The sequence below is a fragment of the Octopus bimaculoides genome, chromosome 4, assembly GCF_046866305.1.
Source record: "Octopus bimaculoides isolate indiv1 chromosome 4, ASM4686630v1, whole genome shotgun sequence".
Classification (NCBI taxonomy): Eukaryota; Metazoa; Mollusca; class Cephalopoda; order Octopoda; family Octopodidae; genus Octopus; species Octopus bimaculoides.
In genome coordinates this window covers 60,220,473-60,235,537 of record NC_142931.1, presented here as the reverse complement: position 1 = coordinate 60,235,537, position 15,065 = coordinate 60,220,473, and the positions used below count along the sequence as shown (strand labels likewise).

General features: G+C 35.6%; 1 protein-coding gene across 2 annotated transcripts in view; it reads left to right on the top strand.

Moving 5' to 3' along the window:
* LOC106883440 (adenomatous polyposis coli protein) overlaps window positions 1-15,065 on the top strand; it is a 188,252-nt gene that overhangs the window by 160,698 nt on the left and 12,489 nt on the right. The window contains exons 5-10 of one of the 2 annotated variants that reach the window (XM_052967125.2): window positions 1,022-1,129; window positions 2,382-2,610; window positions 7,324-7,472; window positions 8,911-9,028; window positions 10,450-10,707; window positions 14,260-14,361. In XM_052967125.2, the coding sequence (XP_052823085.1) occupies window positions 1,022-1,129; window positions 2,382-2,610; window positions 7,324-7,472; window positions 8,911-9,028; window positions 10,450-10,707; window positions 14,260-14,361 (964 nt within the window). Of the gene's footprint in view, window positions 1-1,021; window positions 1,130-2,381; window positions 2,611-7,317; window positions 7,473-8,910; window positions 9,029-10,449; window positions 10,708-14,259; window positions 14,362-15,065 lie in introns of both variants that reach the window. The other variant, XM_052967124.2, reaches the window with a different exon arrangement.

Genomic DNA, 15,065 nt, shown 5'->3' with positions numbered 1-15,065 from the left:
ACCTTTTAGAATGTATCATCAGGATCTGATAGCAAAATAAGACAATTGTTATTGTTGTTGTTATTATTATTACTATTATTATTATTATTATTATTATCATCAACACCACCACCAGAACTGTAATGTAATTAGTGAGTATTTTCTTTGTATGTGTCACATTCTTGTCGGTAAACTCTATTATACTTTTTAATACCGGCTTGCCTGAGGCTACTTTTGAGTCTATGAAACAAAGCAACATGTTTGAAAGTGTTAATTTTTAAATTAAAATCTCCCATATAATTTTACAAAAGAACCTTTTGCTATGTTACAAACACCGTCTTAATGATGCAAAGTTATTGTATTAAATCCCCACCAGATTCTTTCTTATTTTTAAAATGAATTAAAACAAATAAGCAGTGTAGTTCAGTAAGGTCACATATAGTTTCCTACAAAACATTCATTTAACTACAATTAAGATTCCATAGAATTAAAAAAAAATATATAAAATTTTCTTAACCTACTAGGGGTTCTCAACCATTTTTGATCTATGGACCCCTTTGATTACTATTTTATTCTAGTGGACCCCCATAGCCAATCACTGTTTAAAAACTAGTTTTATGGAAAATTCTTTCAAAATTCCTTTTTTTTTTTTTCACACATTAACTTGTATAAGTTGAACTATGTAAAGTATTAGAGAAAACCTAGCTGTTTCTTGTAATACTTCTAATGCAAAATTTTTTCAGGGACTCTTAAAATATTATTGTGGATCCCAAATTTACTATTTTGTTGCGTGGAAACCTAAAAATCTTGTATGGACCCCAGTTGAGACCTACTGTGCTAGAATGTGCAAAGGACAATGCAAGTGTGCAGTTACAGCCAATTAAAATATTTGTTAGTTATGAATATCAACATATCATAGAGCTATACACAGCATTCCTTCTGTCTGGTAAATTTTGACTGTGAGGAAATGTATTCAATGTTTTGCTAGATTTTCTTTTTCCACCCATGATCTCTTAAATATTTCTTTCTTTTCTTCCACCAGATGGACCAAGACAAGCGGGATTCTGGAGCCTGTGATCTGAATAACAGCAACCACAATGACAGCATATTTCTAAAGAATGCTTCTATCAACACACCTCTTGCTGCAGAGGTTAGTATTTCAAATTTTGTATTTAATATTTTTTCCAGATTGACATAATGATCTCAAAATTAGAATGCAAATGAATATGATTTTCTGAATCAACTCCTTTTCATACCTGGTACTTAGCTATCTGGACAACTGCTTACACTGAACTATGTTCATCAGAGCTGGTTGGTCTTATCCTTCACTTGGATATCCCTTGACTTACTCATCTCTCTTCATTTTATGGCCCATATTGTGTTTCCTTCTCCATTCCTAGACTCTACACTACCTTCTTTTAAGCCCCCTATCCTCAAAACATTAACTGCATCTATCTCAGTGGTTCTGGAGGCCTGTGAGGACAAAGAGAAGCTTAAAGAAGTGTGTGTGTGTGTGTGTGTGTGTGTGTGTTTGTGTGTGTAGATATCATTTAATGTGCACAGTATTTAAAATAAGAGCTACTAATACTTTCTTGCCATAGAGACACTGAAATTAGGCAGATTATATAACATGCCTTGTGTCTCCAAGCACTCTTTAGGCTCTGGACACATGGTTAGTTCTAATGTAAAACCAGTAAGCTGGTACATGCAAGCTGGCAGGTAGGTGTGTGTGTATGTCCTTGTCTTGACATCATGTGATAATTGTAAATGAGTGTCACTGTCACACAAGCAGTGTCATTTATTTCCAATATTCTGCAAAAATATGTTTAACCATGGATAAATATTACTTTGCTTGGAAACAGGAGGGGTATCTGGCTCATAGAAAATCTGACTCAGTAAATTCATTCCAACACATGCAAGCATGGATAAGTAGAAGTTAAAAAGACAATAATAAAACATTGATGATACATACACACACACACACACCAATCACTCTTAGTCTTGCCAATTACATTGATCATTGAGGCCATTAAATAAGACCCAAACATGGATGCCGCTTTCACCAATTGGTTTTAAAGCCCTGATCTATTCCATTCTGCATAGTCTCTCTATATTATTCAAAACTTCCAGTCAACTGATCTTATTGAAGTTATTTCCCTTGTTGATTTTAGATTTTTTTTTTTTTTTTAATGTTACTAGAGGATGTTTTCTCACCTGACTGAAAGTAAATTGACCGTGTTTCTTATAAGCAAGGTTTCAATATAATCATACATTTACTTTTTCCATTCATTTTCTAATGTGGGTTTTTTGGGGGTGGAATTTGTTATTTGTTGAAAACTATAACACAAATGTAATTCTTATAGTCACTTTGTTTTGACTTTTTTTACACTTTCATTCTTCAGGTCTTTGTTCTCAAATCTGGAACTGGAGACAACGGGTACGCATGTGACACAAGCATTACAAGTAATTCTGAGGGAGAAAGGCTAGTAACCATGGCAACACAAACACCAGAGGTAGAAATTCAGGAACCACAGTGTTTACTTGAGGAAAGCTGTCAGAATAATGGTTTATTGATTCCACCTACTCCTCCACTTTCATCTATGTACCATGGGACATGGCCCATTACTAAAGGTATAAAGGCTTCCGTGCAGAAACTATTTTTGTTGTTTGTAATCTTACTATTAAGAGTCACAATACACTATGTTGACAGCATGTCAAAATCAAACTCAAACAGTTGACAAGTCACATTCAATCATTACACTTTCTCAATGGTCAACATACATTTATGATACTGTCAAGCCAGTGAGGGAACTTTTATGTAATTGCTTGACCTGGTACAAATAGCAGCTTGATCGTCCTCAAATCACGCTTTAAAAATGAAACGATACATTGCATAATATGATATGAGACGTTCCATCACAGCCATTTTTGAGCCACTTAATTTGGCTTTGTGGATCCAATGCTGATTTATTTCTTCTTCTTCTTCTTCTTCTTCTTCTTCTTCTTCTTCCAAGAGAGGGTATTTATGTCAGTCATGCTCAGTTAATGAATTGTAGTGTCTCTTTGGATTTGTCTATCTACCTCTCTGTTTGTCTGTCTGTCTGTGTGCCAAAACGTACCCATTGTCAAAACACTTTAAATGTTCAGTCAGCCATCCCAAATTGCCAGCATCCAAACAGCCACAGCCAATCACCTGATTCCATGGATCATGTAATCCTAGATACACAATGTCTTAAGAATAGTCAGGCTGATTGAAGTTTGAATGTCTTTGATCATACACCTGCTAAATCTCAGAGCCAACCTGAACACTGTTGTCCAGTTTCATCATCATCATCATCATCGTCGTTCAACGTCCGCCTTCCATGCTAGCATGGGTTGGACGATTGACTGAGGACTGGTGAAACCAGATGGCTACACCAGGCTCCAATCTGATTTGGCAGAGTTTCTACAGCTGGATGCCCTTCCAAATGCCAACCACTCCGAGAGTGTAGTGGGTGCTTCTACGTGCCACCAGCACGAGGGCCAGTCAGGCAAGTATTGGCAACAGCCACACTCGAAATGGTGTCTTTTACGTGCCACCTACACAGGAGCCAGTCCATCAGCACTGGCAACGTTTGTTTAACAATAAGTGGATATGATTGCTTTGGTCCTCCATATCAGTGAGGGCATTGTGTAATTAAAAGCTGTTGATTAGATTATAGTACTAAGTTCAAGTTATCCTTTGAGATGAGAGTAGACCCCCCCCCCCCAGGTATTATTCCAGCAGTGTGAGGAGATCACAGATATCCTATTCAATAATATGTTCTCAAATACTGCTAAATTTAATAGGATCACCATGAATTCAATCATCAGGTTATGAAATAGGCAAGACTAATATAAATCGAAAACTTTTATTCTTAGTGACATAAATCTTAACTACTTATATGCATTATACAATTTTTTGGATTTAGTCCCACTCTCTGGCTCCTGAGCAAGTGTCTTTTACTACAGCCTCAGGCTGTAGACAGAAACTGAAAGAAGGCGGTGAGCTGGCAGAGACATTAGCACACCGGGCGAAATGCTTAGCAGTATTTCATCTGTCTTTACATTCTCAGTTCAAATTCCGCCGAGGTCGACTTTGCCTTTCATCCTTTCGGGGTCGATAAATTAAGTTCCAGTTATGCACTGGGGTCGATGTAATCGACTTAATCCCTTTGTCTATCCTTGTTTGTCCCTTCTGTGTGTAGCCCCTTGTGGGTAATAAAGAAATAAGAAATTGAAAGAAGCTTGTCGTGTGTGTATCTATCTATATATGTATGTGTGTGTATATATACACAAACACACACACACTAAGGTCGATTTGTTTGACTTATTCCTTAAATCCTTCAAGGTGGTGCTCCAGCATGGCTGCAGTCAGTAACAGAAACAAGTAAAATGAATACTTTGATTTCTTACATAAGTACAAAATCTTTATTTTGCAAAGTAGCAAAATTCAGTCAATCTAAATATATTGCTGGTATTTCTTTTATTTACACAAGAAGAATGAAAATATAAATTGACTCTAGCAGAATTTGAACTTGTGTCATAGATGGAGAAACTAGATTAGACTAAATAATAACTATTTTATTATATATATATATTGGCATATGGCCATAAATCTATTGGGTAGTGATATAGTCAATTGACCTAACCCCAGTTCATGTCTGATGCACATATTCCTGGAGGAATAGAAGGTAAAGTTGATCCCAACATGGTAATTTTTATTTTAAAACATAGAAAGGCTATACTATTCCTCTACTGCTAGTTATTTAATCTACTGAATTACAGTTCTTATCATTGCTCCATTCCCTTAACAAAACTAAATTATGTGTTCTGCTATCTTGGTCATATTTACTTCCCTGATGCACTTCCAAAATATTAATGTAATCAATTTTTTGCTTTCCATTATCCTATTTCATGTTTTCAATATACAGAAGTGCTGTAAAAATCACTTCCACTAGTTGAGCATATCAGCATAATATTTTTATGTTCAGCCCTAGAAAGATTCCAAACTCTATAATTGTTTTGCAGAATATACAGCGCTCCCATAGGTACTATTCACTTGCATAAATGTAATCTTAATTTCTGTTTGATAACATTCTCTCTCTCTCTCTCTCATATACATGCATATAAATATATATATATATATATATATACATGCCTGTGGCATGTGTAAGGACTTTCGAGCGAGATCGTTGCCAGTGCCCTGGACTGACTCTGGTGCGGGTGGCACGTAAAATGCACCATTTTGAGCGTGGCCATTGCCAGTACTGCCTGACTGGCCTTCGTGCCGGTGGCACGTAAAGGCACCCACTACACTCTCGGAGTGGTTGGTGTTAAGAAGGGCATCCAGCTGTAGAAATTCTGCCAAATCAGATCAGAGCCTTGTGTAGCCATCTGGTTTCACCAGTCCTCAGTCAAATCATCCAACCCATGCTAGCATGGAAAGCGGACATTAAACGATGATGATGATGATGATACACACACACACACACGCACGCACAGATAGATAGATAGATAGATAGATGCATAGGTGCAGGTGTGGCTGTGTGGTAAGAAATTTACTCCCCAACCATAAGGTTCTAGATTCAGTCCTACTATATGGCACCCTGGACAAGTGTTTGCTACTATAGCTCTGGCCAACCCAAGCTTTGTGTGTGGATTTGGTAGATGGGAACTGAGAGAACCAGGCGTGTGTATGTGTATACATATACATACCTCATCAGTGAATCATAAAAAGAAGTTAGAGTGGTAATGCATAATTAACTTCCTGTAAATATGTGTGTGTGTGTGTGTGTGTGTGTGTTTTCCAAAATGGAGGCAAACACCTTTCTCCATGTGTTTGGCTTGAAAAATTAAGACACTAGGATATTTTCCTGCTTTTCTTAACATGAAACCAATGGTAGCCTTAATTCACAAACAAAAAAGTTAGATTCACCATTGCAGTGTTGAGCACTCATTCTTATCATTTGGAATTTATATATATGAGGAGGAGGAGGCCCCCTTCGGTCATGAATGACCATGGGATTGCACCTAGAAAGTTACCCTCTGAGGCACAAGTCGGGGCAAGGTTGTTTGTGGAAGGCCAGCAGTTGCCCATGCTTACATATATATATATATATATATATATATATATATATATGTGTGTGTGTGTATATATATGTGTGTGTGAAATGTAACATGTCTGGAATGGCACAGCAATGCAGAGTGGACATAATAACTGTTACAAATAATTTGATTATTCATAGACTAATATAATATTTTGGAATTTAAAAATTCCTTCTTCAGATATTGCTAGGAAGTAATGGAGTCCATTGCTTCCTAGCAATATCTGAAGAAGGAATTTTTAAATACCGAAATATTATATTAGACTATGAATAGTTAAATTATCTATAACAGTTATTAGAGTCCACTCTGCATTGGTGTGCCATTCCAGACACGTTACATTTCACAAACAATACACAATGCTTCCAGCAAACTACAATACCTTCTTTTATATATATATATGGTGTGTTTGCTTCTTCTTGTCTTCACATGATAGTTGTAAAATGAGTGTCATTGTCATACAAGCAGTGTTATCCATTTCCATTATTCTGTGGAAAATGTGTTTGGCTATGAGGAAGTATTAGCTTGTTTAGAAACAATTGAGGGTTGGCAAAAGGAAGGGCATCCAACTGTAGAAAATCTGCCTCAATAAGTTTCATCTAACCCAAGCAAAGGGAAAGTGAACATTAAAACGATGATATACATATATATGTGTATGTAAGAACACAAATCAGTGTAAACAAGGCAAAAGAGATCACTCAATACAAACAGTAGAGTTCTTTATCTTATATTTATTGGAAACTGAAAGCTTCACAAATGGTTATTCCCATATTTCTTCTTTATGATCGACAGATATATATTTATAACAAGAAAAACCAATATGTATAATGAAACTTATACTCAAGTAATTAATTTTTGCATGTTTTGTCATATCTATACTGTTTTTTTTGGGGGGGGGGGGGGGCTAATTGATCACAGTCATCCAATGATCAAAAACAAGACATATTTATGATGTGTATCATATTATGGCTGCTATTTCAGTTTGTTTGAAATAGCACATTGAGTAACTGCAGAAACAGTTTCTCATTGGCTTTGTTGTTTTTTCTATAGAAATTTATTGTCTGACTTTGTTGTAAAAGGTTCTATTATATATATATATATATATATATATATATATATATATATATATATATATGCATTATTGTTGTTATTTCAGCATTAATATATCAAATTGTGGTTTGAGTGGGATTTTTACTTGTTTATTTTCTTCTTGAGCTTTAGATTTTCCCATTAGTCAAAGCGATGGCAGCCTTGAAAGTCTAGTCAACAATGATACGTCTAGTATATTCAGTTTTGATTCCAGCAACACAAATGCATCTGCTCCACCAGTGTCGCGCTGTCAAACAACTCAACCTCAACTTGGCACCAAGGTAAATTCCGTCACCAAACAATGATTTATACACACCCACCCATGACATTTGTTCAGATTCACTCACACTTAATGTGACATTTAGTTATTTTTTTACTACAACTCCATGCTATTATTTATTTCACATCCAGAATTTCTTATGTACATAAAATCAAACAATCCTTTTAGATATGGAAGTGCAGGCATGCCTCAACTTACATCATTTCAAATAACATCATTTTCAACTTTACATTTTTTAAACTTTTTTTATATAATCTAATTAACCTCAACTTCAGTCAATTTATCTTACTTTATGTCAGTTTCAGCAAACATTTAAAAGCATAAACATTTTTTTAAATCACCTAAAAACTAATACTGAAGTGGAAAAATCACATAATGTGAAAATACGTCCAAATCATTTATTAAAACAGGTTTAAGCTACTAATTTTTTTTTAATGATTTTACATGTTACATTGTTTTTCAAGTTCAGCTGCATTTCTTGGATTCAATTACTGATGTAAGTTGAAATATGCCAATATTTAATAAAGTTGGTCTTTATTTTGAAATATTCCATGAAACTAAGCTTTTAGTAAGCCAACTGTTTTAGTGGAAATTTTAAACTCTTATTTGAGCTATTTCGTCAATTTGCATAAGTAATATATGTCTTTGGTACAGGTATGGATGTCAACTTATTTGCCTTATCTTATTAATTTCAAGCTATGTGTCTGCCTATGCATAAATACATGTTGATTACTATTCTCAAATGAGGGACTACTAGCTGAAATTGATATTAAATATAGATATGGAATATAATGATAAAAACAAAATTTTGCTTTATCAGTAATCTTATCTGTCATTATTTATTAGCATAATAGGTAATAAACATGGACAAACAGTACATACAGGCATAGCTGTGTGGTAAGAAGTTTGTTTCATAACCACATGGTTCTGGGTCCAGTCTTACTATGTGGCACCCTGAGCAAGTGTCTTCCACTATAGCTTTGGCTGAGCAAATCCTAGTATTGACTGGTCATTTATATTACTGACTCTGGAAGGATGAAAGGCAAAAGTATAGCTCTTCGGCTATTAAAAAATAATATAGATAGCTTAATCAGAAGCAAAAGGCAATGCTCATAATCTTTGTAGGGCTTCTGGAACTTGTGACATGGATTGAGGTGCAAGAAAAAACCAGACTTAGGTTACTGCAGTAGGCAACAACACATTAAGAGTTCATCTTCAAATCAGGGGACCTGATTCAAATGCTTGCAACAGCATGGACTCATATGCTATTGCATGACTCCCTAAGGCATAGGTAGTGGTCTAAAACTGGACAACTATGTATATCCGTATATTTTTCTTATGTTTATTTCTAAAATAATCTTAGAAATTTTATTACTAAGTTGGTTGTTGTTCTTATCATTGTTTTAAATTGTTTCCAATCCTTTTTCTGCTAATTTCAGGTTGAAATGGTTTACTCATTATTATCGATGCTTGGTACCCACGATAAAGATGACATGAGTCGCACACTACTTGCTATGTCCAGTTCTCAGGATAGTTGCATTGCTATGCGGCAATCAGGTAAAAGAATTTCTTTAAGTGTTTCTCAAACAAACACACACATCCACCTATAACTATTTAGCCTTTCTTTTCAACTACAAGTCAATATAAGTATTGAGTCTGTTTACTTCAGTTTGTTTTAAAAATCAGGGTGTTTTAATCTTTAGCTCTTTCTGAAAAGTGTCTGGACAATAAGAAAGGTATCTAGCTGTTGAAAATATGCTGAATATGACATGTTGGGTGTTATGCTCAGAGGACTCTTAAGGTTTCTCTTTTCAGAGACAGGATAATCTGTCCAGTGCTGATGTCATGATAGAATACACCCAGTACAGTACATAAAATGGTTCTATGACATCCAGCCATAAAAACCATACTAAAATAGACCATATGAATGTGATATGTTCCCCATTGAGAGGATCGTGTCTCCCTCTCTAGTAAGACAGTACCTCCAAATAAGAACTGATCTGAACCATTATAATTTGTATTACCCAGACATAAAAAAGTGAGAGCTCATGAGTGTTGCTGCTTGAACCAGTAGGATACCAGACAACATACCAATTTATCAGCCTCTCATATAATTAACACTGTGTTATATCCATGACTACGATGCTCAAATGACCTTGTTTCTCTAGATACCACTGGATAGCTACAATTCCTCATGGAAAGTTGCTCAGTACTGTAAAAATTTATGAATGTTGCATTAATTTACAGTGCTGAGTTCAACTTTTCTTATGTTTATGTTGCAGCCAAAAATGGCTAATAAATACTTCCAGTCATGAAAAGTTAAGTAATTGACTCCATCATTTAACAACATACAGATATTCATCTACACACAGCTAATTGCATATTAGGTATAACTATTTTAGAAACACCTATGTACTGCAGATTATGTGTGTATGTTTGTGTGTGGTTTTTCTTCATTCAGTTTGAAAAGGAAAGCATTATTTATATCTGGAATTTTCTTGTGATTTCAAACATGAGAAGCGCAATAATGATCATATGCATGCATGCATACATACATACATTAATTTATTCATTTTAAGATCACACAATTGTAAGCTTCAGCTTGCATCCAGCTTCAGCCACTTGTATATTTGCTACAGTCCACTTGGTTGTAAACATGTACAGTTTCAGTTACTACTTCACAGCAGAGATGGAACTACTTTTCTTATTTAATTAATGCTTAACCATTTCTTCAGCATCATTTATAATTACACTGTTTCTTTTCTAATTAAGAAATCATAAGATATCATCATACTCAGTCTTGCTGAGGCCAACTTTACCTTCCATCCTTTTGGGGTTGACGAAATAAGTACCAGTTACGTACTGGGGTTGATGTAATCGACTATCCCCTCCCCCCAAAATTCCAGACCTTGTGCCTATTGTAGAAAGGATTATTATTATTTCTACTAACTTTAATATTTATTTCAATTTTATTTCAGGTTGTCTCCCCTTACTGATCCAGCTGCTGCACGGTAGTGACAAGGACTCCAGCTTATTGGGCAATACACGTGGGAGTAAGGCGGCACGGGCTCGGGCCTCTGCTGCTTTGCACAATATTGTTCACTCCCACCCAGATGACAAAAGAGGTCGGCGAGAAGCTCGAGTGTTGCGACTCCTTGAACAAATCCGAGCACATTGTGATCAGCTCAGAGATTCTTCATCTGATGATGATGAAGAAGATAAAAAAGTGAAATCAGGTCAGTTGTCGGCGTTGTTGTCCTTGTTGTTTAACCCTGAGTAAATCTAAGACTAGTCCCCTGATTATAGATCTCCCCACATTATACACAAACATACACATAGATGATGGAAGACTACTTGTGACCAAATATGACCACCTCTTAGGTACATATGGCAGTTCTTAAAGTAGAGCAGGTAGTAGAGGATGCAATGGCATGAATGACTGGAAAATCACTGTTACTTCAGCCATGCTATACCTACAATGTGCCTTCATGAGGGAGGAAACTACTAAAGTGGCTACATGTCATTGTCACAGCCATATTGAGACACTTTGACCAACACAATGACAGTGGCCACTTTTGAGTGGTCCATTTGTTCTGTTTGTTATGCTATGAAGTTTCTGTTATGAATTTGACTATAGTCAATGAAACATGCACAAAAGTTTCACCCACTTTTCAGAGAAAACAGCTTTTCTTCCTGAAATTGAACAATCCTCAGGCTTTTATATCAAAAGTGTCCTTCTTCCAGACAGAAGTTCTGACCAGAAGTAAGGATCACTACTCTTAAAAGTGGTTTTACAGCACACTTGTTTGCCATCTTGAGTATTTTTGTGTCCCTGTATTCTGTTCGTATACAGTCTTTGGACCCTGTGCTGGGCTCACCCATACTTTTAACAGGTCTTCTTTTGAGTTCTTAACAACCTGACCAAGTAACAGGTTATACTGAATTACATATTACTAGAGACACTCACATTAACCCGACATATATAATCACACATCTGTATCTTTGATATATAACTTTTGCCAGCATCAGTGAGGGAAAGAATAAAAGAAAATGGGAGAAATATGATGCAGAATACCACACAACATATCAAATTATTTTGGGGAAATCAAGCAGACCTTTGATTCAATGCTTTCTAGCCGTGATCCTTCTTTTTTTTTTTTTTTTTTTTTTTTTTTAAGGTTTTGTAAGGTTTCATTATCTAGTTATTTGAAATGAATTGTTACTTTATAGGAGAGTTTAGCTACTGTTTCTGCCAAGTCAAGCAACTATGTAGTGGCTCCCTCATTTGGTTGGTTATTTGGTAATTGAGCTGACTGACTGGCTTCTTGTTTTTTTAATGTTCTCTTAACCTTAAGTATATTTTTTGAGGTAAATACTAGAATGTTTCTGAAATTTACTTTATTCACCAACCATCATCATTTAATGTCTGTTTTCCATATTGGCATAATTTGGATGATATTGCAAAAGTCAGTTAGTCTAGTTGGACTTGCAATAGGAGTAAAGAACCTAACTATATTGGTTTGCAGTATCTAGTTCTCACTCCGTCGCTTACGAGGGTTCCAGTTGATCCGACCAACGGAACAGCCTGCTCGTGAAATTAACGTGCAAGTGGCTGAGCACTCCACAGACACGTGTACCCTTAACGTAGTTCCTGTGATATTCAGCATGGCACACAGTGTGACAAGGCTGACCCTTTGAATTACAGGCACAACAGGAAGTAAGAGAAAGTTGTGGTGGAAGAGTACAGCAGGGTTCGCCACCATCCCCTACCGTGGAGCTTTAGGTGTTTTCGCTCAATAAACACTCACAACGCCTAGTCTGATAATCGAAACCGCGATCCTATGACCGCGAGTCCGGTGCCCTAACCACTGGGCCATTGCGCCTCCACATCTAGTTCTCAACATTGAAGGTTAAGTTGCTTGTTGGGATGGGAGTAGATATTAAATTTGCCTTCTGTCACTCAGAGGTCAATAAAATAAATGTGAGTGGTTTGTCATTGTCTAGTCCCCACCCCTCGCAGACACACATACACGTACACAGAAGGTCGGAACTACAGTATCCTTTGACAGGATCTCACCTATATGATATACTGAATTGAAAAACTTCGATGAATAAAATATTTCCTCGAGAAGTGTTTAAAAAAAGAAATATACCCAAGGAAGATAACTCTAATGCCACCCATTCAAATTTTTGGAAATTATAGATGATCTTTAATATCGTATTCTATCTTCCAAAATTTCCAATTCGCTGAGTTATCTGCCTTAGTTATTTTTAAATTTTTAAGTATCCCTTGAGGAAGGTTTTGAGTAATAATTGCATGGATAATCTCTGTTAACTGAACATTTTTGGTTCACTGTCTTACACTTATAGTGTGCAAATAAGTAGTTCCAGTTTTCTGAAGCTACTGGATTTATTGTGTATTTAAACAGATTAGCTGTTTGTTTCTTTGGGATTGATTGGTCAAGTGATGTAGACACCTTTAATGAGAACCTAACACTTCATTGAACATACCTGATTTGTAACACAATTAAAACTTTGGCATTGCTTGAAGTGGTAGTGTATCACTTCTTTGTTTCTGACTAAAAATAGATTATCTTTCATTCTGGGTACCCTTTATTGACATTTTAAATGGATAAATAAAAATTTCATATTGATGCTGTAATGCTTTTCTTTTATTAAAAAAAGTAGAAAATGCTGCAATGACTTGCAAAAACATTTGTGAAGTTTATGGTGATGATGCTGTAGGTGAATCAACTGTTTGATAGTGGTTTGCAAAATTTGAAGCTGGAGAGGTTAGCTTGGAAGATGACAGTCACAGTGGAAGGCCTTCAAAATCAGGTGATGTTTTGAAGGCAAAAATCAAAGAAAACTCAAATATCATGACTAGAGAAGTTGGGAGTTTCCAAAAGTATGGCTCATGATCACTTAGTGAAGCTAGGATACATTTCTTGCTATACTGTATGGGTCCCTCACAAACTCTCAGAAAAAAATTATTAGGCCAGGTTCTTTTATTCTTTTGTGATATACTTTTGGAACAGAATGAAAGCATGCCTTTTCTGAAACAACTTGTGACTGGAGATGAAAAATGGATTGTGTGCAAAAACGTAATGCAAATAAGATCCTGGAGTTTGTGTAAGGATCCCCCAAAACAGCAACCAAAGACAAATGTCCATGCCAAAAAAGCTATACTTTGTGTTTGGTGGAATCATAAAGGCATTATTTATTATGTGCACAAAACCAGCTGGCTAATTTGAACCAAAAAGTCAAAGAATTAAGGCCAGAGATTGCCAACAGGAAAGGGGCAGTGTTCCAAGACAATGCCTGACCACGTGTTTTTGGCTACCTGAACAAAGTTACATGAACTTGGCTGGGATCTCTTACCAAATTTTATGCTGATGGAATATTTAAATTGCCTGATAGATAGGCAAAGGTCATTAATAATAATGGAAATTATTTCATTGAATAAAATTTATTGAAAAGTCAATTGTTTATATCCCCCTTTACATATTAAAAAATGCTCAGAACTTTTCAGACAACCTAATATCTCTTCAAAGAATGAATGCAAAAGTCAGTGATATCTAGGCTGATTTCAAAATCAGAATGTAGAGGGAAAAACTGAACACTGCCAAGTATTTAATCCTATGCTTAACTGTGTCTTCCAACTCAACACTCTGTTGTAATATTTGATATTAAACCTTTCTTTTATTTCAGTTAGTTAATTATTGGGGAGGTGGAGAAGCAACTTAGAACAATCTGGTAACAAATGCATTTGATTTTATTCTTTCCAGGTTCTCGGCCTTCTGATATAGACCACCACCCTGGTCCAGCCATCGCAGCACTGATGAAGCTTTCCTTTGATGAAGAACACCGCCACGCAATTTGTACTTTAGGTAGAGTTTCTTACATTTTTTTTTTCTTATGTATTCACTCCTGAAGTGATAATTTCTCTATAGTAATGTTTAGAAGGAATAGCCAAAAGATATCAGGGATAATAATAAAATGAGCAATAGCTAAAAATATGAAAGTATAACTCATCACCATTATGAAACTTGAGAAAATGTCTATTGATATTTCTAAATGTTCATATCTGTCTTTATTGCTCCAAAATTAATGCAGCAAAACTTTCATAGAAATTTACTTGATCAAATGGAAAAACTAAACACGCATGAATCAAACAAGGATGTCTTTTGATAGGAAGTTTTTTCCTAAAATACAACTAAACTTTGTCTCACAAAAACATGCTTAGTTTTGATTTTTTATCCTCCAAACAACACTATTTAAATGGCAGTTTTATGCAGTTTAGGATTTGGCAACCAGTATGAATATCTGCAATATAGGATTTTAAGAGTTAATACTTTAATACTGACAACTCATCCATGAATGAGCATGAGTGAATGAGTCTGTATGGTAATACTGGAATGAAAGGTCATTGTGTTAACTGTCAAAGCATTTCATTTTCAGTGGCCACTGTAGAAAGTGTAGTTTGATGGCTTGCATATCTGAGTTCAATTTCTCTCTCAAGAAAAGCTACCTGCAACAGATTCATATACAATCCAAGAGATTTGTGTCTGATCTGTTTAGCACTTTAGAAACT